Below are 27171 nucleotides of genomic sequence, written 5' to 3'. Positions count from 1 at the left end.
ACCAGACAGTTTTAAGAAAACATCAGTTCAATGCTCAGTCAAGAAGCAAGTCTAATATTAGGAAATATTATGAAAGGAATGCAGAATGAAGTGGAAAATCAGTACATCTATGTGTTGACGGCTGAATAAATCTTTAGTCCCCCATATGAGAAATGGGACAGTAAAGCTAGAAAGACTATATGGAATAAAGACAACTGCAAAAAGAGAGAAGATGTGATATGACAGCAGTCTAGCAAATCATGTCTTACTGAAAAGATGCATTCATTAAAAGATGCAAGAATAGTTTACTTTTTAATAAATAGAGAATATGAAAGGAGGCAGACAGTAAGAGGAACTACTTTACTTGATGTGAGAACTGTGTAACTGCCACAGACACTTAGTTGTGATGGTTCATACAGATTCTAAAACCAATTAGGCAAAGAATCAAAAAAATCAGCTAAGACTTATTAACACAAGGATACCACTTCTGAATTGCAAATCACTAACAATGGAAATAATACATCAGGGAAATATCATTGTATGCCTTTGCTGATCATATACTCTTCCCTATGCAACTGCTGTCAGGCATTCTCAGAACTCCAGTCTAAATGAATCTTCGGTAATGGCCCTCTTTGCAGTTCATAACTGAGTAAATGCCATACTCATAAAAAATATATGTATTTTTTATTTTTCTGTTTTATATCAAATAATTTTTGCCTACCAGTACTGATCTTACCCCATCATAAAATAGCCTGTATGTAATCTCCTTTCACATGGCTAGTACAGAAAATAGCAAGAGATCTCCAGCTATGATTACATTTTATGCAAAATACCAACATTATTTGTATATTCCTAGGAACATAGTGTCTTAATAATTCAGATAATTTTACAAGCGTATTTATTTATATAGCTTATAAATTATCACATAAACTACATTCAGCAACATACTTCTATATTTCATAGTAATATTTCAATATATGATAAAATTATGCATATTTTATCCTAACCATAATTTTAAATTTTACCTTTATCTGGATCCAACTGTTCCTGGGAAAGAATACCACACAACACTGGGTTCTTCCACACTCCCTTCTCTTGTGTAAGCGTAGTTAAAACATGCAGTTCCCGGCTGCCATTTTCCATCAAGTTTTTATGAGCCACCTGAAGGATATATTTTACAAAACAAAGTATTGTTAAGACAAAATTAAGAATATGTCTTTTATACCTTATACCTCTTTTATACCTTATGTAAAAGAAAACCCTCCTTACCAGATAAAGAGTTAAATGTATAACAAAACAATCTTAGTATTCAGCCTATACAGGTTTTACTTCTGCCTCTGTTGCCTAAGATTTAGGCACAGAAACCAAAAAGATTTGGTGTCCCAAACTTGCCTTGAGATTTATTAACACGGCTACTTCTTAAATTTCTGAAAATAGATTTTGAAATAGGCCTCCCTTTTAAAAACAGATGAGCAAATTCTCTGGTCCACATATTGGTCTGGGACCTGCTGCCTAAATTCTTTTTTTTCAGACTCTTCAGCAGCTCAATTTTTATGCACTGGAGACACTGAAAAAAAAGGGTTTTTTTTAAGGTGAAAGATTTAAGCTGTAAGATCTCACCGGATGGTTCTATGCAAATAAGATGAAGACAGGCTGGAATCTTAAAAAAAATTAAAATAGTTTCTACTGCATTTAGATACTAGGATAGATCTGGAAACAGAGGGATTCTTAGGGGCAAATTAAATGCCTTGAAAAATCTGTGGCTTGAATAGCAATGTGCAACTAACACTGGTCCTAAAAAAAGGAAGGGCTCAAGTCTACGTCCTCACTTTTCTTTTACTTTTCCACCTGCTCTGAAGGCTGTGGAACCTCCCAGCACAAAACACACCTCTTCAGAATCAATTTACATCAGACAGTTGCTAGTCAAAATTCACTCTAAAAATCAGCCTTGCATCTTCCTACATTATTTAGGCTGAGAATCCTGAGGTAACTGTATGCCTGCCTTCTCCCTAACTCCCACTTTTCTTTCTTTTTCCCAAACTGCAGGCAGGACCTCCCACTACATATTTCTGATAAATCTGAGGAGCAGAACTTGTTTCAACACCCTCTAATCCTTAACCTGCTAGTGCCCTGTGGGAGATCTAACAATTCTGCAGCATTGATAGATCTTTTACTTACAATAAATCTCAAATGTACAACCATAAACAGTAAAGAATGACTTATATGATATTATTTCATTTCTAACAGTGTTAATACACAAGTATCTTTTAAACCATGACTTTCAAGTATCTAAACATATCTTTTTTACAAAGCTGCTACATGAACTATGACAGACAAGTGATATGGCTGACAGCAATCACTGCAGAGTACATAGAATTTCCAGCTGAAGGGCTTGATCTTTATCAGCCACCAGGAAACAAATCTACAGACATGCTACATACTTAATATCCCTAAGCTGCAAACCATTCTTAAAAGCTATTAAATCTTCACTTCATGAATCAAACTCACCTGTACAAAAGCCTGAAATTCTTCCCATTTATTTTCAGGTAAATCAAGAGGCAGACACAGTAGAAGTTCAATACAGCTTCTGGAAGGCAAATAGGAATATTATTTGACGCAACTTTTGGCTTTTAAAATGTATAATCAACTATTCTTAATTCTAGTATCCAAATAGTTATTTGTTTGAAATGCCAAAGCCCTGAAAGTTTGTTTTGTTTGAACATATAAAGAAAAGGTTGTCACGGATACTCTTGCAGAAGCTGTAAAACCAAACTCTTTAAAAACCACTAATAATTAAAAAAAAAAAAAAAAAAGGATTTGTCATTGAAGTTCAACCCTGTGTAACAGGGTATAACACTGTGTGTAAATTGACGCACTTGTAGCAAAGTGTTTCAAGCCAAGGATGTTGGCTTGGCCTAGATCAGAAGAGTCCTTCTCAAGACTGTTCCATTGCCAACAACCAGAGATACTCTCTCTCACATACATCATTCACCATGAGGAAGGTAGGTGCTTCCCAACCTACTTAGAATATCTATAGGTTGTGAAATAGATTGGGAAAGCATTTAGGAAGTGAAAAGTTAATACCATACAGGTATGTTTTTAGTAACCGAAAAACATACTCACAGTGCTAAACGTTCAAGCACAAAGGCTACATTTTCACACTCAGAGGTAAGATAAGGTCGTGCTTTAACATAACTTCGGATAGCCACTGTATACACCTCTAACAAGGGCAGAGGGTCTTCCGATGTTTTCCACTTTTCTGCATATTCCAGCAAAGTCTGTTTAGGAAAAGGAACAAACAACCTCAAAATTCAGAAGCAAATTAAGTTTTTACTTTTATACTCCTCACTAGTAGACTACCCTTCTTAATGAATACCTCTATCTCCTTACTATAAATTACTCAAAAATGTAATGTTCTCAAAACATGCCTTTTTTCCTTAACAATTATTGTTTCATCAACAACTGGAACTTAGAACTCCACAAAAAAATCATTCCCTATCATATAAAAATGTTATGACTGACACTTTGCCCCTGTGGTATCACCGTAACATTCAGTTTACATTCATATTTTCCAAATACAAAAGCCTGAAGAGCATATCTGGGAACATATATACTCAACTTTTTTTTTTAGAAATTCCTAATTTAAGGAACTGAAAACTCATTTTTTAGACATTCGCCTCTATGGTTCAGCAACTAAAGCAAGTAAATTTGAAAGTATTAGCCTTTATTTTAACTTGTCTACTTTCAGGAACAGTTTTACATTTCCCCTCTCTTGCCACCTTGCCGATACAGATATCTTCACGATACCGCTTTTTACATGGTCCTGAAAGGAGTATCAACTATTCAAAGACAGCATATATACACCCAAAACTCGTTAGTCAAAAAGTTGTTTTCCTACTTAGCTGCATGAATACCTACAAACAATGGTTTAGAAATAAAACTCATGAGAATGATGGAATAACCACCACCACCCCCCAAAGTACAAAAGGCTTCTGTTGATTTCAGTCAGAGATGGGAAACTCAGACGCGCTAAGGTGGAGCAGCTAGTAAGGTTCCCCTATCAGCATCCAAACCATATTCCCCTTGGATCTCTGCTCTCAAGCCTGGGGCAGCTTAATGGCTTGAAAACTAATTCCTACACTCGCAGAATCACAGAATCATTAAGGTTGGAAAAGACCTCCAAGATCATCAAGTCCAACCATTAACCCAACGCCACCATGTCCCCTAAACCATGTCCTGAACCACCACATCCACACATTTTTTGAACACTTTCAGAGATGGCGACTCCACCACCTCCCTCGGCAGCCTGTTCCAATGCCTGACCACCCTCTCAGTGAAGAAATTTTTCCTAATATCCAATCTAAACCTGCCCTGGCGCAACTTGAGGCCATTTCCTCTCATCCTATCACTAGTTACATGGGAGAAGAGACCAACACCCACCTCACCACAACCCCCTTTCAGGTAGTTTGTAGAGAGCGATAAGGTCTCCCCTCAGCCTCCCCTTCTCCAGACTGAACAAGCCCAATTCTCTCAGCTGCTCCTCATAAGACTTGTGCTCTAGACTCCTCACCAGCTTCGTTGCCCTTCTCTGGACATGCTCCAGCACCTCAATGTCCTTCTTGTAGTGAGGGGCCTATGGCAAGATGCAGCCTGTCATATTAAGATGATCAATTTTGCTGTTTTCTTTTTGGGGGGCATAACAGGTAGAAAGCTCTGTAACAGAGAGCAATTTACATTGTCTGACACCCTGCTCCAAGCACGGCCTTTAGAATAAGTCATTTGGAGTGATGTCCGACAGAGCTGTGTGTATCCTGAAGGACAGAGACTCCACCGCCTCTGTGGGCAACCTGTTTCTGATCAAGCAGTCCCTTCCGTGAGCCACAGTCTCTCCAGGGGTATATCTGCTGTGGCATAGACTTATCCACAGTTGCAGTCACTTCGAGGTGCACCTGCTCCAAAACGGCCGTCTCCACGGGCCACACTACCTCCAGAGATAAATCTGCTCCAACGTGGCCTTACCCATAGTTCCAGCTCCTCCAGCAATATACCTGCACTGTTGAGGGCTTCTCCATGGCCACACACTTTGAGGTGCTCCAAGCATGACCTCATGCACAACCAATAATGCTTCAAGGTCCACCTGCTGCAACATAGACTTATCCACAGCCACAGACACTTCGAGATGTACCTTCTCCAGCGTGGACTTATCCTTGTGCCACAATCCCATCAGAAGTATACCTGCTGCGGCACACACATAACCATGGCCACAGATGCTTCGAGATATACCTGCTTCTGGCATGGGCTTATGCACAGCCACAGACGCTTCGGGGTGTCCTGCTCCCACATGGACTCACCCACAGGTCACAGTCCCTTCGACTCGAGTTCACAGTGGAGTTCCAGCCTATTCAGTACAGCAGCACAGGAGAAAAACCAGCAATACCCTGGCCATCTGCCAGCCCAGGTGCAAGGCCATTGCTGTTATCAGAATCTTCCCAGGCACAGCAGAGTCAGACGATCAGCAGTACAGCAGCAGCGAAAGCAAAATGCAGCCACTAACGAGCACTGGACTCTAATATATGCAGGGAAGGCAAACCCATGGCAAGCACAGGGGCCTGGCAATTAATGGCTAAGCAGCAATAACAGCTATAAATTCTATCATCTAGCACACTCCAACTTGTCATTATCTCAAACCCTTCGAGCCCCACGTTGGGCGCCAAAAAGGACTGTCGTGGTTTAGCCCCAGCCAGCAACTACGCACCACGCAGCCGCTCGCTCACTCCCCCACGGTGGCACGGGGGAGAGAATTGGAAGAGTAAAAGTGAGGAAACTCATGGGTTGAGATAAAGACAGTTTAATAAGTAAAGCAAAAGCCGCGTACGCAAGCAAAGCAAAACAAGGAATTTGTTCACCTCTCCCCATGGGCAGGCAGGTGTTCAGCCATCTCCAGGGAAGCAGGGCTCTGTCACGCGTAATGGTTTCTTGGGAAGACAGACGCCATAACTCCGAACGTCCCTCCACCCCTTCCTTCTTCTTTGTCCCAGCTTTATATACTGAGCATGACGTTATATGGTATGGAATATCTCTTTGGCCAGCCTGGGTCAGCTGTCCTGGCTGTGTCCCCTCCCAGCTTCCCGTGCACCCCCAGCCTGCTCACTGCAGGCCAGCATGAGAAGCTGGACTGTCCTTGAGTACTTAGCAACAACTCAAAACATCAGCACCTTATCAACATTTTCTCATCCCAAATCCAAAACATAGCCTCACGCTAGCTTCTATGAAGAAAATTAACTCTACCCTGGCTGAAACCAGGACAACTACCACTTACTGGGATTTTCCCTCACCAGTACCTAGATGCAGTCCCAGATTAATCTCCCTCAACCTGCCGGCCACACTCTTGCTAGCACAGCTGAGGCTATAGCTGGTGCTCTACCGCAAGGGCATGCTGCTGGCCGTTCAGGGGGACAGCTGGGTTTGTGTCTGCAAAGCTGCGCCCCAGCCACCAGCCACCAACCTCTACCGGTCCATGGGGCTACTCCTTCCCACAGGGAGCGCTTTGTGCTCCTCTTAGCTGAACTACATGCCAGCCCATTCCCCCAGGCTGTTGAGGTCCCTGTAAATAGTCTTCCTGATTGCTCCCATCAATTCGGTATTATCTGCAAACGTGCTGAGGATGCACTCAATCCCTCACCCAGTTCACTAATAAAGAAGTTAGAGAGAATTTGCTCCAGTGTCAAGCCGTGAACAGGATGCCACAAATGACCTGCTGCGATCTGGACTTTGTACTACTAACCACAAGTCTTTGAGCCCCACGGTTCAGCCACCTTGTTATATTGCCTGGGTAAGTGGACTATTTCATGGATTTGTTTGTAAGGATACTACGGGAGATGAAGTCCAAGGCTTTGCTGATGTCAGGCAGAAAACCATCTGCTGCTATCCCCTCATCTGCAGAACCAGCTATTTCATCACAGAAGGAAATCAGGTTTGTCAGAGTGAAATTATTTTACATAGCTCATACTGTCAAGGCCATTTAGCAAAAGTCACAGTTCCTCTTTTTATTAACATCAGCTGTGATTAAAACAATTTTAATAATATTGGTTCAATTCTGACAAGGTTTGTTCTGGCAAGGAAAATCAGAGCCCTCTGGACAATAAAGCTCTTGTGCTACAGAATCCCCCACATACAAAAAAAAAGAACAAAGTGGTTCTCACCTCATTTTAACATGCAAACACTAAAATTTTGTTTAATTTTTAATAGGCAAAGGTAACATTTTAATCAACTTGCTATGTCTGGGATATAATGCAACTGAAACGATAAAATTGGACTTTGATCAAATTGTCTCTGGCTTTATGTTTGAGAAAGTAAGAAAACAAAATATCAATTTTTCAGGAAAGGCAAGTCAGTCACGTTAAAGTACAAGACAATAAAAAACTAGGTTTAATCCTGTCTTCAGCTACTAAATTTAGTGTAAGTTAAGTTCAGCATTGTCCTATGTTAGATATCTGTACTGAGTTAGCTAGTGGTACTATACACATAAAATTCTTGTACTTGGCAGTGTCCAAAATAAAGCCTCTCAATAAAAAAAAAGTCAACCGTATTAAACTGAATCAGAAAACTGTCTAATGTGGTTATTTGCAGTCACAATACTGCTGCCAGGTTACAGAACAGACAAAAACATGGACCAAAGGTATCCCAGTCAAGGATAATAACAGATAAGAAATACGCAGTTTTTGGCAAACTGCTGCTTTAAAACCTATTTTGGTTTTAAAGGAGGATTCAGTACACAATCACCTTAACAGAAGTTATATGCGCTACTCTACTGCTGCAGCAGAAGATGCTTCTGCAGCATCTCGTGCTCCCTACTGGAACCTTGAACTTGACAAGAATACTGTCTGGTTTACTGTAATACCCAATATGATGCTCTCCTAACAGCAGCAAAAAAGCACCACAGATCACAGCAGAGAAATCAAGGAAGAGTAAAATACAGCAGCAGCATGAAAGAAAGGAGGACTGGACAAACAAGCCAACAATGTTAGCAAACATCTATTTTGGTATCATTTGGCAATTTTGATCAATGCACTAGAATAATCAGATCAGAACAAAGGAGTCAGCTTCAAAGAATCTTGAAAGAAACTCCAGTAAAAAGTTGTCGTCGTCATCCCCCATACTCCCATAACCAGATGTGCTATGATTTCAGTTACTGATTTGTCATAGATGACATGTTTAAGGATGCTAGCTGTAAACAGCAAAGCTGAAGAAAAAACAGCCTAAACAAACGAAAACCCCAAGTGGTAGCTAACTTACCAGACCAAGGCAGTAACAGGTTGCATAAACTACCACTCAGTTTTATCCAGCTGATCCAAACTTGGTAGAGTAGGCCTGGCCATCATAAATCTGCCAAATAGCTTCTGCCCATAAGATAAGTTTCTATTTAGGAAGTTGATATACAAAATCATGAATCCTGTTTCATACTAGAAACACTAGGTTTACCTGTTGAAGACTTTATGTAAATCTCATTTTGAATGTGGCCCATCTACCTTTACTAGTGTCCTCTTCAGAAGAGCAGTGCAAGCAACAAGATTAATGCAAGTTTTGGCAAGTGAAGGACATTTCAAAGTTAGCTACCAAGCCTGGACAACATATCCTGAAAGTCTCAAAGTGTTAAGTTGAGCAGGAGAGGGAAGAAGAAAGGGTGAGGAAGGAGAAGTAAGAGATTAGTCTGAGAAGCATGACTGAGGAATTATCAAGAGGATTCTCACCAGCTGTTGCAAAGACAGCAACACCTAGAATCTAAAGAAGAAACAAACAGCTTCACTAGAGAGACACTGATTCATAAAGCAAGCCATGACAAATGACCATGGAGACCTGCAACAACCAGATCCGAAGACCTCAAGTTTCATGGGGCAGGACTACCTTCTAGGTAGTCAGCATGCTATAAAACCTCCAGCTAGGCAGTATCACCATCCGATCTGCACAAGGGAGGATACTGAAGACCACAAGCCCATTATGATGGAACCCGGCTCAAATTCTCCCAGATAATTAGGAACTTTACAGAAATACTATGTAGTCATTAATACCAGAAAATTCGACTGGTGAACAGCCACAAAAACACTTGCAGAACCAATGAAAGCCCAGTCAACACTACTCCAATCCACATCCAGATTAATAAGGACAAATTGAAGCAAATAAAATTCAATTTTGAAAATATGAGGTTTAGTAGTAGTTAACCAAAACCAAAATAAAAGTAGATATAATCAACACACTGGGAAATTCTCAGAGTCCACCACCTAACAAAAAATACCGGGTATGTTGGTGAACTGTTACTACCAATACTGTCCTTTAAAAGCGGTGTGTACAGATGCAAACACACTGTATAAAGCAAGGAGAGAAGTTTGCACTATAACCTAGTGGCACTAATTTCAGCATTAAATAGTACTATTTTTATCTTGTATATATAGATCAGCCACTTCCAAGCCATTACAGGAACTATATTAAGCATTTATGCCCACCACACCCTTCAAAAGTATTTGTCAGTATAACAGATTTCCTTGTCTGGATGTCCTCACACTATAAAGTACTGCCACTGTACAAAGAAAATCAAATTCATTCTGCTTTGCTTAATGAATCATTGTTGTGCTCCGCTTACAACCATAAAAAGAAAGAATTTTACCCCCAGCCCTGGGCCTCATTAAGTTATTTATCTCCCTAGTCAGTACATGCTTGTTAATCAAGCCAAGTACTGTATTCAGAGCACAGCCACAAAGTTTTGTCTTGAAACGGCATTTTATTTCAGCAGCAGCTTACATAGTCAAGAATGCTCAAAAAAATGGAATCATCTCAATTTGTACAATAAAAATCAATAAGTATTATATCTGTGATTTAAACTGTGGAAAACAGTTAGCCATGGGTAATATTCAGACAATACATTTTATCCTTTTCAGTTTTTATCAGAACGCTTACATGAACATCACAGTAGGAATGCACCGACTGGAGGATGCTTTTCTACTTTCAGAAGTTACACTGAGCAACTTTCTTTGCTAAGATTAGCCCTACAATACCAAAGCTGTATTAAGATATGTTTCAGATTAAAAGGCGGCACTATTTACTATTAACCAGTTTCACATATACAGTCTACATCTACATGTTTATTCAGCTCTTAAGATCAGATTCTCACCTCCATAGGTATCTCGATAAGGGCACACTAGAAGGTGCCTGGGACTGCCTTTTCCATTCCCTGCTCAGCCCAAGGGACTAAGAGGCAGGGAAAATGACAGACAGTAGTCACACAGGTAAGCTTCACCTCTCAAACCACTCCAGTAACGAGCAAAACCTCTATTTCAGTGACTTTCCTCAAGCACATCCACACAGGAGAAAAATCCAAGCAACAAGTTTGATACAATCAAGTTAGCTGGAGATGACCCTTCAGGAGCTGCACAGGAAGAGTGGCTGAAAGAATGCCCTCCACAAAGTCAGCTTCCACGTAGCTAAGTGATGACTGAGCTCCATGCAAATAGCCAAGTTCAGGAGTGACAGCACTTCTCAGTGAGATAGCTCTGCCACTTCATGTTCACGTGGAGCAATTCCCACAAAAGCAGGGCTCCCCTTCAGTTGGCACAACCCCACTACCCACTCCTCCAGTGCCGGTCAATAACCAACTGATCTAGAAGAGCAGCCATCTTCACAGGAACCATCGAAGAAAACAGGGCAAGCTTTATTCAAAGCTGGTAAAGGATGGCTACAATTCTGTTAGCACCAACAGAAATTCCAAAAGGAAGTGAAGGCTACAGTCAAGAAAGGGGATAACATAAGAAAATCAGTGAAGCAGGTCTCCCATACCAACTACGCACATGATTTAAGAACCTTTTCCTTGGCTTAAGATTCTCCCCTGTGAAGAAGGCAGTATGCTCTAATGACCAGCGCCATGCACAGCTTGTATCATTAGATGGATCATGAGCAAATGAAAATTAATTTGGGATCCTGAATTTGGTATTATCATATAGAGGAAGATGCAGAGAGATGCTATATGCCCTAATGAGCCTGACACCATAAGTATTTCAGTCAAATCCGGTTCCACTGCCTGCTCTGGACCGGTTTAGAGTTGGATGCTTCATATTAAAGGGACAGAAGGGAAGAAGACATATACCGTAACTTGATCCAGAACAAAGACATCCTAAAGACAAGAAAGGAGAAAAGAAGCTGACATTGCTTACTAAACTCTGCTAAATGCCTTGGAATGTCAACAACCCCAAAGTACAGACTGCAGTATGGTAGATTAGGTCTATTGCAGTAATGTGGTTTAATATGCTATGTCAGGAGTCTGTATAGAGATTGTGAGGGATCATGCAGAACGAGAAACATTTTGAATGGGAGACTACCTGCAAATTAAAGGCAGTTAGCTGCAAGACTGATACACAAAGAGCACCTACATCGAACAGATGTTCAAGAACACCTTTATGCACAATCTCACCAGGCAGCATGCTGCAACTGTGAGTCAAGGTCCGCTAAATTCCACCCCTGGTTAGAAAGCCCACCTACATGAGGCTTGTTAGTGTCAAATGACAAGAACTGAATGCCATTTGTGATGATGGAAGGTGTAGCAGTTTGAGCAAAGGTACTAAGGTATTGTAGCAGTAAGTCTGGAACACTTAGTCTTGACAAATCTCCTAGAAAAAACAAGACTAGGTGAAGTTTCCTTCACACACCCAAATACTGAACTGGATGGGGCAGGGGCATAACCTCTAGCAACACTTCAAGGATAAAGAGGTTTCTGTGCCTTAAATAAATATATATGTAATTCATTTATATGCAAATATGTACATAGGCTATCATATTAAGACAAATCTTCCTTCAGTTACATTTTTCTTGCTTTGGGATTATGATAGCTTTGTTGTTCTCAAACCAAATTTTTTTTTTTTTATTACCTGAAAAAACAAATTAGTCAAATAAGCTACAAAACCAAAGGGGGTAAAGGAAATTTAAGAAATTAACATAGTTTCAGAGCTGGCAGCCTTAAGCTGTCTTATCTGTAAAGTATTTCTGTAACAACAAGATATACTTGAGTCTTATGTTTCTTTGTAAGAAAACTACTCCTTTTCTAAATTGCACATTATCATTTACTCTGAGAAGCCGAAGACAACCACATTAGCTAACATACATGGTGAACATTTTTGGCTAGTATACCATGTGAGTAAAGTTCAAAACTCAGCTTTGTGGCATCTGAAAATTTTATATAGCAAAATGTATACTCTATGGTGTATAAGAAGTTTAAGTTCAGCAGTACCAGAATATGCCAAATCAAATGGAATAATTTACATAATTTGAAAAAGTGTATACTTTTTTGGTGAATGAAGGAGAACTAGCACCACAAAAGTTAAAGGATTTTTGATTATTTACATCACACTGCTGGCAACTGCAAGAACATAAGGTAGACATTAGTTTAAAATGTGACTATTTAGTATTTAATTTGTGATGTCATAACACTTCACAGTTGAACAAAAAAAAATTGTTTGACTGCCTAAATGGAAAGCCACACAGACTTTGGTATCTATTTATTTATTTTTTTTATATATATATATAATATATTTAAAAATATTTTATATATTGGTTATATAAAAATAGTTATATGTAAATATAATATAAAGTTATATTAAAATATATATTATATATTTTATATAACTATTTATTTAAAACTTAATTTAATAGCTATTATTGCAGCACCTTTACTATAAAACATGCTTTGATTTAAGAATTAGCAGCTTGTGAAAGTATTTTGTCACTGCTTTATTTTCTTGAAGATCTGGACTTGAAGTAGAGGTTTATGATTACATAAAACACAGAATATCTCAGAAAGAGGCACTTATCAAGATACCAATTATCAGTTAGTAGAAAAGAGCCAATTTTGTGCTGAAGACTACATCAACATCCTCCTGTATATGCATGTGCACAAAAATATATGCAAAACCAGGTCCAAATAAACTGATCCAGGCCAGAAAATTGACCCTAGAGCCTGATCCATGGGCCTACAGCCCACAGAAGTCTTGGCTTCCATTTAAAAGAAAACCAGTTCTAGCTCTGATTTTTTTTTTCTGATATAGCTGATATAATGATAGATATTCAAGTCTTCAAAAGGCATACAACCTGCCCTTTTCCCCATGAAACACCAGTTCTGATCAAGACCCTTGAGGCAGTACTATCAATTCAGTGACTTCATTGCCCCTCTCTCGTTATGAGGTGTCATCATGACTTCAAAACAGAAAAGCTGAGAAGCAGCTGGAAGAAGCAGCACAGTATATAGATCATTTAAATTAGTAATTCTAGTTTCTTGCATAGGCAAACATCACAGTCTTTATTGCTTACAGTTTCCAATGCTCTGGGGAAAAAAAACAAACACAAAAAAAAGACTACTGCCAGCTCCCACAACAGACCAAGATACACAGCACAGAGATGACCCCAACTCACTGCCCTGTCTTTCTGTCTCCTCCAATTTAAGGGTTTGGCAACATCTTCATTCTTTTATCATTCCATGTGCAACTCCATAGCGGAAAGAACAGCTTTGCACAGACTTACACAAGCCAAGAAGGAACAGCTTTTTCCATTTCAACACGGACTGAAAGTAAAGTTAAAAGGATTTTATCCAGTGCTTCCAATAAGGAAAATGGCTTATGCTACTCCTATGGATTGCAGTAGTCCAAAACACTGAATTACACTTTCATCGATAAAAAGTCTGTATCAAACTCCCATAAAGAATGTAGTACTTTCTTTTTTCAGCATTACTGATGCTACTGACAGTTTAAAGAAGTTGTGATTCTGTGCTTACTAGTAGCTTCACCTGTAGTCTGCACAGCCATTTTCCTGTTTGTTCTTTACCATCTTTTAACTAACATTTATGGAGTAAGGGATATTAGGACCTTGAGAAAATCCGTGACCAGCTCTAGTCCATAATCAGGAAGAAACAAGTTTTAATTCCTACCAGCTCCCTAAATACGTTCAGTGTGTAGACTCAAGTGCTTGTGCCAGCACAAAGCAAAGAAAGCAGAATTATTTCTTTTCAGGAAAAAGTTGTCTTAAGACTCTTAAGCTACTGCATGAAATCGGTAGGACAACATGAGCAGATTTATCCAATTTCTTCTTTGAACAACACTAATACAAGCAGTGACTTTCATGATAACTGTGTTGCAGGACATGTGCACTGCTTCCATGTTCCCCAATCTTACCTCCTATATGCTAATACTTGTAAAACATGCAACTCAGATCCACTTTGTTTAATGCACTTTTTGAAATAACAACTGGAATTTTGTCCAAAACAGTATGAAAATTAAGAACTGGCTACAGATGTTTCATATTTCCTTTCCTTTCATATTTCCTTTCCAACCTTAGTGATTCTGCGATATGCACTCAATTTACGATTTATGGATTGAATATGACCGGTAGTTAAACCACTACAAATTTCATTGGTCATAAAGCTAAAATTATCCCCTTTGCTTTCTTAAGAGTCCACTGAGTTAGTTTTCTGATTCACTTCACTATTCTTCGGCAACCTCCGTACGTTACTAACCAGCTCAGCTGAACACAAATGACAGTTGCTTGTTCTCTTCCAGAAACTGCACGCTGCCTGGAGCAACTCAGGCATCATTTGCAAAGCAAAAATACTAGAAACAAGCCCCAAGGAGTTACTCTTCTTGCACTAGACAGGCCCTTTCTCTGGTTTTGTACAGTATGTACCTGCTTTATTTCTCAATTTTCAAATCAATCTTGTATGAATACTGTTACATTCAAACATTTCAGATAAAATTTCATCACTCTCAATTTAGTGAGACAATACATAAAATTATCTGTGGTATTTTTTTCCTCCCTAGAAGTTTATAACCTAAGGAAGAGAAACAAAAAGCACGGGAGGAGATCTATCGATGATTTCTTTCTGTATTTAAATGTCTAGAGTTTGTATAAGACTTATGATTTTATACTAGACTGCTGTGGAAAAATCTCAAATAATTATTCTTGCCAAAGAGTTAGTTCAAAAACATTCAACTGCCAAAATCTTCACTTTTTCTTTTCTAAAAAGTACAGGAAAAAATGTTTCTTGTCAAAATCCTATGTGACTTTTCAGAGACTGAGAAAAGCAGACAATTCTTTTAATTTAACTTGGAATGCCAGGGATACACACATCACACAGAACTAAGTGTCAAAATGGTCAGTCAGTATCTTGAAAGACGGATTTTTTTTTTGAAGGAATAAATCACCTTCCTGTGGTGATGTTATTATCTGACTATATAACAGAGATATGCAAATTTATAGGATTTAAATAGATGTCCTGTGGAAACAGCTGTCTTCTATATTAGATCTTATTACAAACTCAGATTATTGCCAGACTTTGCCTTTTAAAACCATACAACAGAAGTGAAAGGGAGTACAATTTGTAGTACCATGAACTGTTTCCTCCATGTAAGTACTGCTCAAGTGCTAATCATCTGTGTAGTTTTCTTTTTTCCATGCAAACTGGGGAAATACAAGGCTGTATGTATTTATTTCCTTCAGGTCATGAAATATATTGCCTGTGGTCAGCTAATGAACAGCGCAAAGAAAGTGGTAACTTTAATACCCTGACCTTTAAAAGCTCCGTTACTCTCTGCTTCCAATTATTTCAGCTTTCACCTCCTCAAATTTCTTGTGTAATACTTCAGATGAGCAAGAACTACCTTTCAAATCTACACAACTGTATTTTAAGAATGTAATGCACAATAATAGTCTAAGATACCTTCTGCTTGTCAAAGTCCAAGTTACTAAAGCACGCAACGATGAGCCAGGTGAACTAGGCAACGCCAGACACTGCAGCTGTAAGGGTACAAAAATACTTATCATGCCTATTGAGAGCCTTCCTATGCTAACTGATTGCTGCTGAATGTAAAGAACACTGACACTGCAGCCATTCTGACCTGTAAAAAAAAACAAACCAGATGATGCCTCCCAATTTTGTATCACCAGCACAATCCTCTCTTTTGTATTACAAAATTGAAATGTAGTTCTGAAAGTGAGCTATAAGACTCTTACCAAAACTTCAACTGAAATTAAAATGGAAACGGCAGCCACTGTATCCCAATATCCAGTACCCGATGCATTTCTTCATTTTTGAGCTGACATCTTTCTGCTTCTGACACTTCAAAAGTAATTTTACTGAAGCTCAGACAAGTGAGAATTACCGTATCTGCTGTAAAAAAATATTTTTTCCCCTTCATGAATCCGTGTTTCATTTTGTACCCTTTTTCATTTATCTCCACACCTTGCAGATAATCACTAACTGAACATAAGGATTTACAAGTCTGACCAGTAGGCCTAGATCATTTCTCTCAGGTGTATTCCTTCAAAGGAGCTGTATACTATTCAGTTACAAAAATAGCCCAATTAGTAAGATTAAAGACCCCCAATACTAACTCCAAGGTCTGTAATCTTAAATCAGTTTTCGCTTCCAAAACTAAGACCTGTCTGCTTCTCCCTGAAACAGTATTTTCCATGCATATGCTTCACATTGTTGACCTTTTAGGTATGGTAGTCATGAGTTGCAAGTAATTGCTTATGTTTAACAATTATTCAATAGAAAATAGAACAACATTTGAAACTGTTGCTAACTTTCCTTTCCCAGGGAAGTTAAGAGTACCATGAAATATTTGTTAAATGAGTAAAGTTCTTGCAGTATCCATGGTTCTGTAAGACATACTATTCATCAGTACTGCAACGCACAGACACAACTCTGCTCAAACTTAAAAAGTCTCAACCAGTTACATCTACACAGTAAATACGCTCATTGAAAGCTCTTGTATTTGGTACCAATATCTTAAAGGAGAAATACTGAGGCATCTCAGATGTGCAGCACTCCAAGGCAGAAGCATGCAAGGCAACTCTGCACAAGCACATTCACACTAAAGGTGTGCACACATCCTGATGCTAAGGACACCAAAATATTTTGCGATCTTGTATACTTTTGGCAGCTAGGTCATCAGATAATAGAAGTTACAAAAAACTTTTCGTGAATATACAAGTTTATACGGTTGCTTTGAGATACCCAAGATGAACACATTTCTTTAAAAAAATTAATACAATGGTACTTTTTAATACTGATAGATTCACTAGTGAAATACCTACAGGAGATATATATAAACAAAAAGTATTTCACAGATCAGTGAGACTATTTCAAACTGTGATATGAAAATTATGTAAGTTATTATACATAAACTAATTCCTCAGATTAGTGACAGAACAATACAGTGAGAAATAAAACGCCTTTTTCAAAGGAGTCAAAAAATGTTGAATGTCCACTGTATAAGACACTGCTTTCCAGGAATAAAGATAATGGGATAAAATACTCTCTAGTCTTTTTAGGATAGGCAAGTTCTAACCTTGCTTGCAGAGATGACAAGCCCCTAAACAGCAACACAACATGGGTACTGGAGAACAATCAAGTGCTACAAATTGCAAGACAGCTGAGTTCATGGCAGAGCCCTTGAATCCTGAGATGAAACACAAGGAACATGATGACTTGATCTGTATTCTCGATTAAGTAGCTAGGTATATAGTAATGATGTTGATGATGTCTTCTGACTTAAGAATGAAAACATTTTTTGGGGGGGAAACACAGCTAATATGCTGATTCTTGGGGTGTAGCTAGATACTTATCTCATTCAAATTAAGTTCATTTTTGAGGGCTATGTTTTTCAGAGTAAAACTCTGTAAGTCTGAAGCATAATCTCACTGCCTGCTGCAACCATTAAAGAACTGAGCATGTGATGAAAACAGTATTGTTCAAATTCCTGGAAAGCTGCTGAGTCATACTTTTAAGGTGCAATTTATTATAGTTTACAAACTTGGACTTCTGGCCTCAGCACTTCTGTGAAATTCTAGCCCTGTGCCAGTATTATTACAGAATCAAATGAAAAGTCAGTCATGGAACTGAACTGGTAAAATAAAAACAAACCTGTAAGTAAGTGAACATATCTCTCCTTTCAAAGTGGAACATTAGTCCTGGTTTGCAATGCTGAAATCTTCCCTGCCCCAAGAAGCCACTGTAAATTAGAAGATGACTAGGATGAAAGCAGGCACGACTGAGGAGCAAAAGATGTTGCACTGGGCAGTTGTCCTCAAAGCCCCACAGCATCTAAAAAAGCAGTTGGTTCAAGAAGCATTTCCAGACCATCAGAACTTGATTAAGTGAACACAGCAACATTGTCTGGGATATCTCTCTTCTGGACCACGAGGAAAATGGACTGATTGGTTGAGAACAGCCTTAGAACATGATTTCTTTTTAATGAAGTAGTTAGGATACAAAAATATATTAAATATTCCAGTGTAGACATCTCTGGAGCCAAGAGGCTTTGGTACCAATGCATCAGTACCAGATGATCCCTTTGTAAAGTCCCACATCAAAGTTACATCCTAAAAGGACACCAAAACAATCTTTACAGGTGTTGAAATACCATTATTCTCAGCCTTAATGATCTACAGCTCCTAGAGCTGAAGACCACCTTTTTTTTTTGTGATCTGCTTTCTCTCCCCTCCTTGTTGTTCAGCGTTTTACCAGAAGATGGAGAACAAGCCTTTCATCACATAAAAAGCAGGAGTCTTTTGAGAAGTGCTGCAACTTTATTTTTAAAAAGTTGTTAGGTTAAGGTTCCCATGAAAGGCACTTTAATTGGAGGAGGCTAGAGGAAGCCAAGGAGTAGATTGGATGCAACCAGCATTTATGTCCACACTGTACAAGGACAGACTACCCAACTAAGATGTCAATCAAATAGAATATTCAAGTAAAAATGTGAATAGTTCTTGAACTAGTTCTGCATATTAAAAAAACCTTACTAATACAATGTCCAATTTACACCAAGTCTACCTCAGATTTCCCATGAGACTTCAATATTTAAGGCATTAGAAAACAAATACTGCGACAGATAATTTTTAAAGCACTTGAGTAAGCTAAATGTTTGCACACAGTATGAATGGCATCATATCTCCTGTCCATTTTAAAATGCAGAGGGAAAAAAAAAAATTATCTATTCCTTTCTCTGTGGTATGACAACCCTGTGATCAAGGCACTTCTCCCTATGACCATAATCATAATCCGTCTTTATTTCCCTTTCACCTTTGCCTCCAAAGAACCTCAAACATAAATGACCTGTTTCCATTTTGGTTTTTTAGTTGGGATGCTCTACAGGCAAACTGATTTTTAGACTAGACAAAACTTACATAGAAAAGCATGGATATTTTGAATCTGTCCACTACAAGCATCAGGCAGAACAGCACCATCTGAAATACTGCTGCCCTCGCAGATATGCCAAAATAAAGAACCAGGTCATATCAATGTAAGTCAACAAAATCAGTTTCTATTTATTTAGAACTGTGCACCAAGAGGTCATTTTACAAGAAGTTAACACAGCATTACACTTCTAATTCAATTCCAAAGCAGTTTAATTAAGCAAATTAAAACTGGTACTAGTTAACTGATTCAGTATTTGTTTACCAAGGCTTAGCACTGTTACCTTGATTTTGTAGCTAGACAAGTGCTGCGAGAGCATTAGCTCTTACATTTTTCTTATAATAATACAATACAATCCAGAATCGAACAGCAAAACTTCAGCAGGTACAGAAAATGAGATTGCATTTACAAAACTAAGGATGACAAAAACATGATTATCTTTTCTAGTGTACAAGTACTATTTAAATCATGGACTATGATCAAACAACATCAATCCCAACTTTTATTCAATTTTAGTTTTTAAAACCTTTCTAGATTTTAAGTTGTTGATGTGTTATTTTTACTTTGAATGTGCCTTCTGAATTGTTTCACAATAAAGTTGTTAAGCAAAGTACAGCTCTAGAAAGCCAAGATGCCTTTGGCTGAAGAGTCAGCTGATATTGCTTTAATTCTAATGGTGATATTGACTTGTGCCCAGAAGAGAAGACTGAAGCCAGACTCTTAATTCCATCACTTACTACATGATTGTATTTAAGCAATTGTTTTCATTCTCAATTTCTGCAGGCATGGTGCAGAGCTATCCAATTTTTTTTCCCATTACTACTCCTCTTCTCTATTGATAGGCTGCAGTTCCAATCTTCTTCATTGGTTTTTCCTTTTCCTTCAAAGAGAAAACTCCAGTTGCTTTCAGATTTTACACCCCCATCCTAACACCATCGGCTTCTCTATCCTGCAGCTGAAAGCAAAGGAAAGTCAAGTCAAGATTAGTGAGTAATGAAATAGTGAGTCCAAGAAATACTCACAAAGTCAAGACAGACTCATTCAGAGATGAAGTTCAAAACCAATTAAGCACAATTAAGTACTGGTCTACAAAAGGTCCACAATGACTATAGCACTTCAGTGCAATGCACTGCACAAGGAATGGATCCATACAGTAGAAAAGTTAGTGCTGAGAGCCCAAGTCCCTAGTATATCTGCCCCATGAGATGTTATTTTGGACCAGCTTTCAGCTGGTTTCATTAACCAGATACCTATTAGTGGCTGAAGCAGACTGCCTGCAATTGCTTCTGAAGCACAGCTTGTGGTTTAGTTTCACCCAAAATACATTCCACTTCCACACTGCAAAGGTGCTCCACCATGTAAAACAAAGTGTGGTAAGCAGGGGTGATCAAAAGACGACTTTCAAAGTCAACTTCTTGTCTGACCCAGAGTGTGAATGTATAGGCAACTACTATTTTGGTTCACATATATCTTCTATGGATATGTTACGTTATCCATAGATAATGTACTGTTATACTGTTATTATCCATAGATAATAACTGTTCTTTCAAGCATTCACTTTCTCATTCATCTACTGAAGAGAGATATTCAGAACAATAAAAGTAGTTTTGTTATAGTGTATTAAGTATGTATGTTTTTACTCTCTTGTCCCTATTACAGCGCTTCTCCTTCCACAGGGAAAAATAACCCCATGCTCCATTCTGTACTCAGAGTGAAGTACCACCTACATGATGGCACTGATTTTTATTGCTGGTGTCTTCAGTACCCAGATACATAGGTATTCACTCTCTGGTATAGATAACCATCACTTATTAAGAACTAATGTGTTTAGGTGTTATCTGAACAAAAAAACACTAGCTCAAATACTTTCAAGTACTAGTTTCCTGAACAGTGTTAAAGATAATCTGCAAAACAGTACTGCAAAATTCTACCCATCTGCAAGCCTCTTTTTTTTAAATTAAACATTCCCCTCTCAGCATCCTTTTCATTTTTTTTATTCAGTCTGAGTTTTCAGAACAACCATGTAAAGCTGAAATGTTTTCTATCAAACCAGAACACAAAGAATAAACTGAATTATAACTGCACAATTTTCTTGTGGCAAAACTGCAAAAATATAAAGATACAGATCTAAGTTTTACGCTCAAGTCTCACCAGGAAGGGAAAAGGAGATGCACAGAAACAGCAAGAAATCAAGTCTTATATACATTTATCTTGAAGTAACTCATGCGTACATTCATACTGAAGGAAAGCTACCCTAATGGAGATTTTCAGAGACAACAGTAAAAAATTTCAAAGAAATGCACTCACACACACAAAAGGTAATGGTTAAAGAACTCATACTAACTGCTAATTAATTTTGATTTAATAGAAAGAATTAGAATACATTTGAAATCCAGTAAAGGTGATCAACCTATGCTGCAACGAATGACTCATTATCTCAGTTTGTTCAATCCCTACACATTCATACATCTATACAGCAGTTTGTATAGTGTGTATATATACACTATATATCGTAGTTTATTATAGAAAATGAATTCCTTGAATATCATTCCACAAAAATTACAAAATACAAAAGTGAGGCAAAATAAGACAGTTAAGAATTATCATTAGCTACCTTTTGACTCTTGCCTAAAAAGATTCTGCCCAAATAAGCTACCTTTTGACTCTTGCCTAAAAAGATTCTGCCCAAATAACCACATCTACCTAGGTCTCCTTCATGGATTTTTTTTTTTTAAATAAATCTCACTACAGCTCTAGTTACTATGAATATGTAGTAACTAAACAGATTTCAACGCTTCTGAAAATGCAAGTGTGTACTGATTATTTGAACACCCCCCTCCTTTCATAAAATTTATTTACACCACCTAAAGCATTCATGACCTTGGTGGTTCTTTACAAGCACATGGTTGCACATGTCTGGTAAAGACAGCTAAGACTAATTGCAGGAAGAATCCATGTAATGATGATCCACAAGATGAAGAAACTCACCCTTAAGATTAACTTTTTGAAGATCTTTTAACTATTGTTACAATTCAATTTGTAAGGACATTAGCACCCTGAGTCTTCAGCACACAAGTGTAAAAAGTTAACCATGCCTCTTATCCCACTATTTCTACTTCACTAGTCAGATAAATTAACAACAACAAAAATAATCCAGGTTTGTCTTCTAATGCAAGGAATTATGCCATTACAATGCCTTGAATAGCAAGGAAGTACCACTGCCCCCAGTTTACAGATACAAGACCATGACAGATTTAATGAAAAATACATTTACATTCCTAAGGCAGAATCTACATTGGAGGAAGATTTGGATTATAAAAAAAAAAGGCACCTCAGCAGATACAGAAGCAGAAACAGAAGAAAAGCTTGTGGGGCTCTGCTACCACACTCAGAGTAGTAATTATGTCATCTACCATTACCAAGAAAATACCACAAAAAACACAAGGAAGAGAGATAACTGACTCTGGAAAGTTAGTTACCAAACACAGAACCTTCTGTTACCAGACAGAGGGATGTTTCTCTCCCCAAATGCAAGTCAAAAGGTGCAAGCAATTTGTATGTTTTTCACCTGGGCATGCTGAACATACTGCTCAGATTGCTAATTATTAAATTGAAAGAGGCAAAACAAAAGAAAAATTACCTTGGTGCTATTCCTCCCATTATTCTTGAGTCATTATTTCGCTTAAAATTCAAAACCCAGCCAGTTTTAGAAAAAGAACTAGAAAAACCTAGAAAATGGACAGCCTCTGCTTACATCCATAAACTATTTTAAAACAAGTGAATTATTTCTGATACCAAAAAATAACTTTATTAAGCCTCACGCTTTTGTCATATACAGTAGTAGAAATTATCCTTCTTTAGGCTTGCCTTTAATCTTTGAACATTTTGCATTCAATATGCTCTCTCTGATCTCGTCAGTAGTATCTGATTTCTCTCTTGCATCCTTACATAAGAAGTGAACTTGTCATAGTCCTAGGCTACATTTCTCTCTATTCAGGTTTTCATTCTGGTCTCAATTTAATGTTGTCATCCGGACCTTCAGATTTTAATCTGTTTTGTTAAAAACAATATTCATCAGTTGGCTATTAAACAGGCATTTCAGGAATGTGGTGGGATGCTCATTACAGTAAACTTTTATCCACTGCCAGGAAATCTAATTTACCTATTCTTTTAATTATCAGACTGGCATATGGGGAGATTAAAAATAGGAAGATAGCCAGAAATAACTGTGTCTAATCTGAAAATATGTATTATTTCCTGCAATATAGGTGACTTGAACCTGTTTCCTCAGCCAAGTGAAATGAGACATTACAAGTATTTATGTAGTTGATCTGCATTACATTTATGTATTACCTGTCTTTACCAGCTGAATGCAACTTCTCCCAATGCTACTTCAAACCTTTTTACTTCTGATGAGAACTTAATTGATAATATTCTTCCTCAGCAGAAAGGTTACTTAATTGCCATTTTAAGCTTGTCTATTCAGCACAGTCAAATTGACATCCCAAAGGATGCTTCCATCTGATCTAAATGTCCTGTGAAAGAACAAGGCAACATCTACCTGAATCACACAGCATCTAACAACCGTGTCCTTGTAAGTATCAAGGTACTGCCGCTGTGTCCATGTGTGAGGATGGAGAAAAGCCAAGATTATACTTTCTGCTGAATATGTTAGCAACCATGAACAGAACTTGGAGCTCCTGCTGTCATGCTGATGTTGTTCATGGAGTCTGGCTGTGTATCCAAAAACAAGATTCAATTGCCATGCCAGTTTCAGCTGGAACATTATGCAAGTTCCAGGTCTGTAGAATTGGGATATTTAAGTTTTATCATCTTCACTATTATGGATTTGTAATTAGAAGTTACTTTTTATCCCAGCTATTCTCTTCATAAGAGCTACCCTGCAATGATTAAAGTAAAAATGAAGTTCAGATTATGTCTTTTGTGATTCTGAACATTTAATACTTCTTGTCCTCCTTGTGTTCATTCTGTTACAAAACAGTGTATTATCACCAGCTTCTGAGATGAGTAGGAGTCACAAGACTGAGGAACTCCTTATTCCTAATTTGATTTAATGCCTGATCACTGAATTCATCAAAACAGTATTCAGTGTACTAGATACATAAATATCAAACAGGATTTCTCTATTCACCAGAATCGATTCCTCCATCATTTTGAATAACAGAAGACAAACGGAGTCCTACCAAATTCTGTTCGTTATGATATGCAGGACACTGAGAAAGCAACACCATATTTGCTATCAGCTCAAATGAAAACTCATAAGATAACTGCTATGTTCAATGCAAAAGAAAACACAGTGCTACAAAATAAGATTGGTCTTTACCCGAAAGAAATCCTGAAGAACTTTACTCCAGACTAAGAATTTAGTCCAGGGAGTTAAGTTTCTGAGGGCAATAAATGCATCTGTCCGGCAGTTAGGAAAGAATGAACACTAGGAGTCAGTATCTGAAGACGGATGGAGCTTTAGCAGAAGTTGTCCACATTACATTCCCTCCCTATAAGGATAAAGAACTGTGTGACTAGCTCAGAATAATTAAGAAAATAATCAAGTGACAACTACATTAGTTAGCACAGGATTTTCCTGATTGCCTGATAAAAGATTAATTTACTTTAGCTTCATACAGGGAATCATGAAGCCAGAAATACTACATACCAGAAAAGATTGTACAACAGTTACGGAAAAGAAAGTGGGGAAGAAATTTGATCAAGCTATTCCTACCAAAAACTACAGGCACACATTTTTACAAGTTTAGTCCAATTTCTCATTAAATCAGGCCTATTTTCAGAGAATAATTTTATAAAGCTACATTGCCTATTTGATGTTACATATACCTTCTTTCTGAATGTCTTTGTTCTGCCAAGTACCAGGTGTTATTAGATTAACTCTTCCCAAATGAAAGCAGTGCAGCTCGTCCTTAGAGATGAAAGATCTCAGAAATAATACCATGGGGTTCTCTAATGCATATTTTGAAAGACAAATAAAAAAAATTCCACACCTCAGAAAAACACCTGCATACTTTCTAAAATATGAGACATTAAGTTCTTAATGAATGCAAAAGCACAGCCATAATAAAATGGGGAATACTATTTCAAAATATAAGTTTCAAGTCATATTGTTTACCTGTTATTTAAACCTAAATTTGCAACTTGTTGTACATCATGATGTTAGAGAAGCTGATGCCATAAGAATGTCATGCTAGCTTCCCTCATGAAAACTAAACAATTATAAACACAGTACTGTAATTGCTCAAGGATTTACATCTTAAAAACAACGCTAACAAAAAAATTTGATAGATATAAATCAATGCCCGGAGCACTATTTCTTGATGATATGCTCCATACATACATGAATTTGAAATAATTTCTTTGGCTTGGGTGTCAGCTTAGGTAATACATCACACTGAAGAAATAAATATGTTGACGTCTCCTAATGATTCGAGTTTGATCCCTAATTTATTGAAGTCTTATGTAGAAATCACCTACAAAATATAGTATGTCTGCATAAAGCCTAGAGTGAAAAAAATATTATGACATTTAAATGGCAGATTAAATGGAAAAGGCCAGATGAAATTCCCTGACTCTTAGTCACCATGGAAGCAAAGAGTCCCTAGAAGAGCACTTTTTTTTTTTTTTTTTTTTTTTTTTTTTTTGATACCTTCCCTCAGGATCTGTGGTTTGGGGTATTCATTCTCTAACAAAATAATTAAAAAAATATTTTAATTATTCAGTCCATAGAAAATGGACTGAACATTCATATAGATATATAACTTCCTTATCAGGAAACAGAGAGACATAATGTAGATATTTTGATAAAATGAGATGCCTTACTGAACATTACTATTAACAAACATGTATATTCCTTGTACAGTCCTGCAACAATAAGGAAGATGTTTTCCATAGTCAATCTTTCACATTTTTAAACAGTAAATCTTCAATAATCATAACTTTAGTAAGCAAACTAGACATTATTGATATTTGTCATTCAGAAGTGGGGAAAGTTTGGATTTGTGGGAAAAGGCAAAGGCAGGAATATATGTGCCAGTACAGAAAGTACCTATTAAGTTTAGTTTTGCTAGCATAGATGTGCAGCTATTGTTTACAGCCAACTACTACGGGCAAATTGAAGTCTACAGTAAGGTCTTCAGGGTTTTTTTAAATGTCTGAAGGACTGTGTAAAGCAGAACGTCTAAGTCTTTGATGGGCATTAAGAATCAATAACATTAAGGAGGAAAACTAACTGTAACCACACTTCATACCCTGCATGTATTGACTTTTGGCTAAAAGTATTTCTTAAAGAAACAGCAGTTTGCAGCTAGGAGAGGTTTTCTTAATAACTTTAGTAAAAGCATCCAGTAACTTTAACCCAGCAAAAATTGTGCATCAGAGTAACTATGGAACTAAGTGTCTATTTGCCAAACTGAAAGCTTTTTTCTTTCCCACAATAACTAAGTGGAATGCTTGATTTTAGTATTATATGCAGCGCCTTACACAGAAAGGTGAGATTTTGTGAAGATTCTTAAGTTTTATTAATTTTAATCTACACTTTGTCATCTTCTTAACTACTTTAAGTCACTATGCTTTTGAGTCACTATGCTTTTGAACTACTGCTCTTCTCTGGACTATTTGTACTCAGAAGTATAAACAGTATGGTTTAGGATTTAAGTACTTTTCCTGTAAGTCTTACATGGGTTGCCACCTTCTTACCGAATATTTACTAGATTGTTACCTTCCCTGTAGATAAGTACTTCAAAACCACACAGATTCCAAGGACATAGTAACAAAGCAAAAAAGAAAGGGGGAAAAAAAAAGGAAAAATTTAAAATCAAGGACTGCAAAAGCTCTGTTCACAAAAGTGAAAACTTGAGAACAACTAAAAATAGCCTTGAAAAATTTAAGAGGTGCTTCCAGCAGAAAAGGAATATGCTACTTTCCGTGTCTGCATG

The 27171-nt window shown here is 37.6% G+C and overlaps 1 protein-coding gene across 1 annotated transcript in view; it reads right to left on the bottom strand.

The window, feature by feature from the left end:
- The window catches only part of ZNF292 (zinc finger protein 292), a gene marked incomplete at both ends in the record, with an annotated part of 55681 nt that overhangs the window by 21228 nt on the left and 7282 nt on the right, over positions 1-27171 (bottom strand). Inside the window, 3 exons of the mRNA XM_081997699.1 lie at positions 1005-1140; positions 2488-2566; positions 3103-3257. Coding sequence (XP_081853825.1) covers positions 1005-1140; positions 2488-2566; positions 3103-3257 — 370 coding nt within the window. The remainder of the gene's footprint in view (positions 1-1004; positions 1141-2487; positions 2567-3102; positions 3258-27171) is intronic.

Source organism: Phaethon aethereus (assembly GCF_964289735.1).
Source record: "Phaethon aethereus genome assembly, chromosome: 3".
Taxonomy (NCBI): Eukaryota; Metazoa; Chordata; class Aves; order Phaethontiformes; family Phaethontidae; genus Phaethon; species Phaethon aethereus.
Note: the sequence above shows the minus strand (reverse complement) of the source record. Positions and strands in the feature narration are given on the sequence as shown.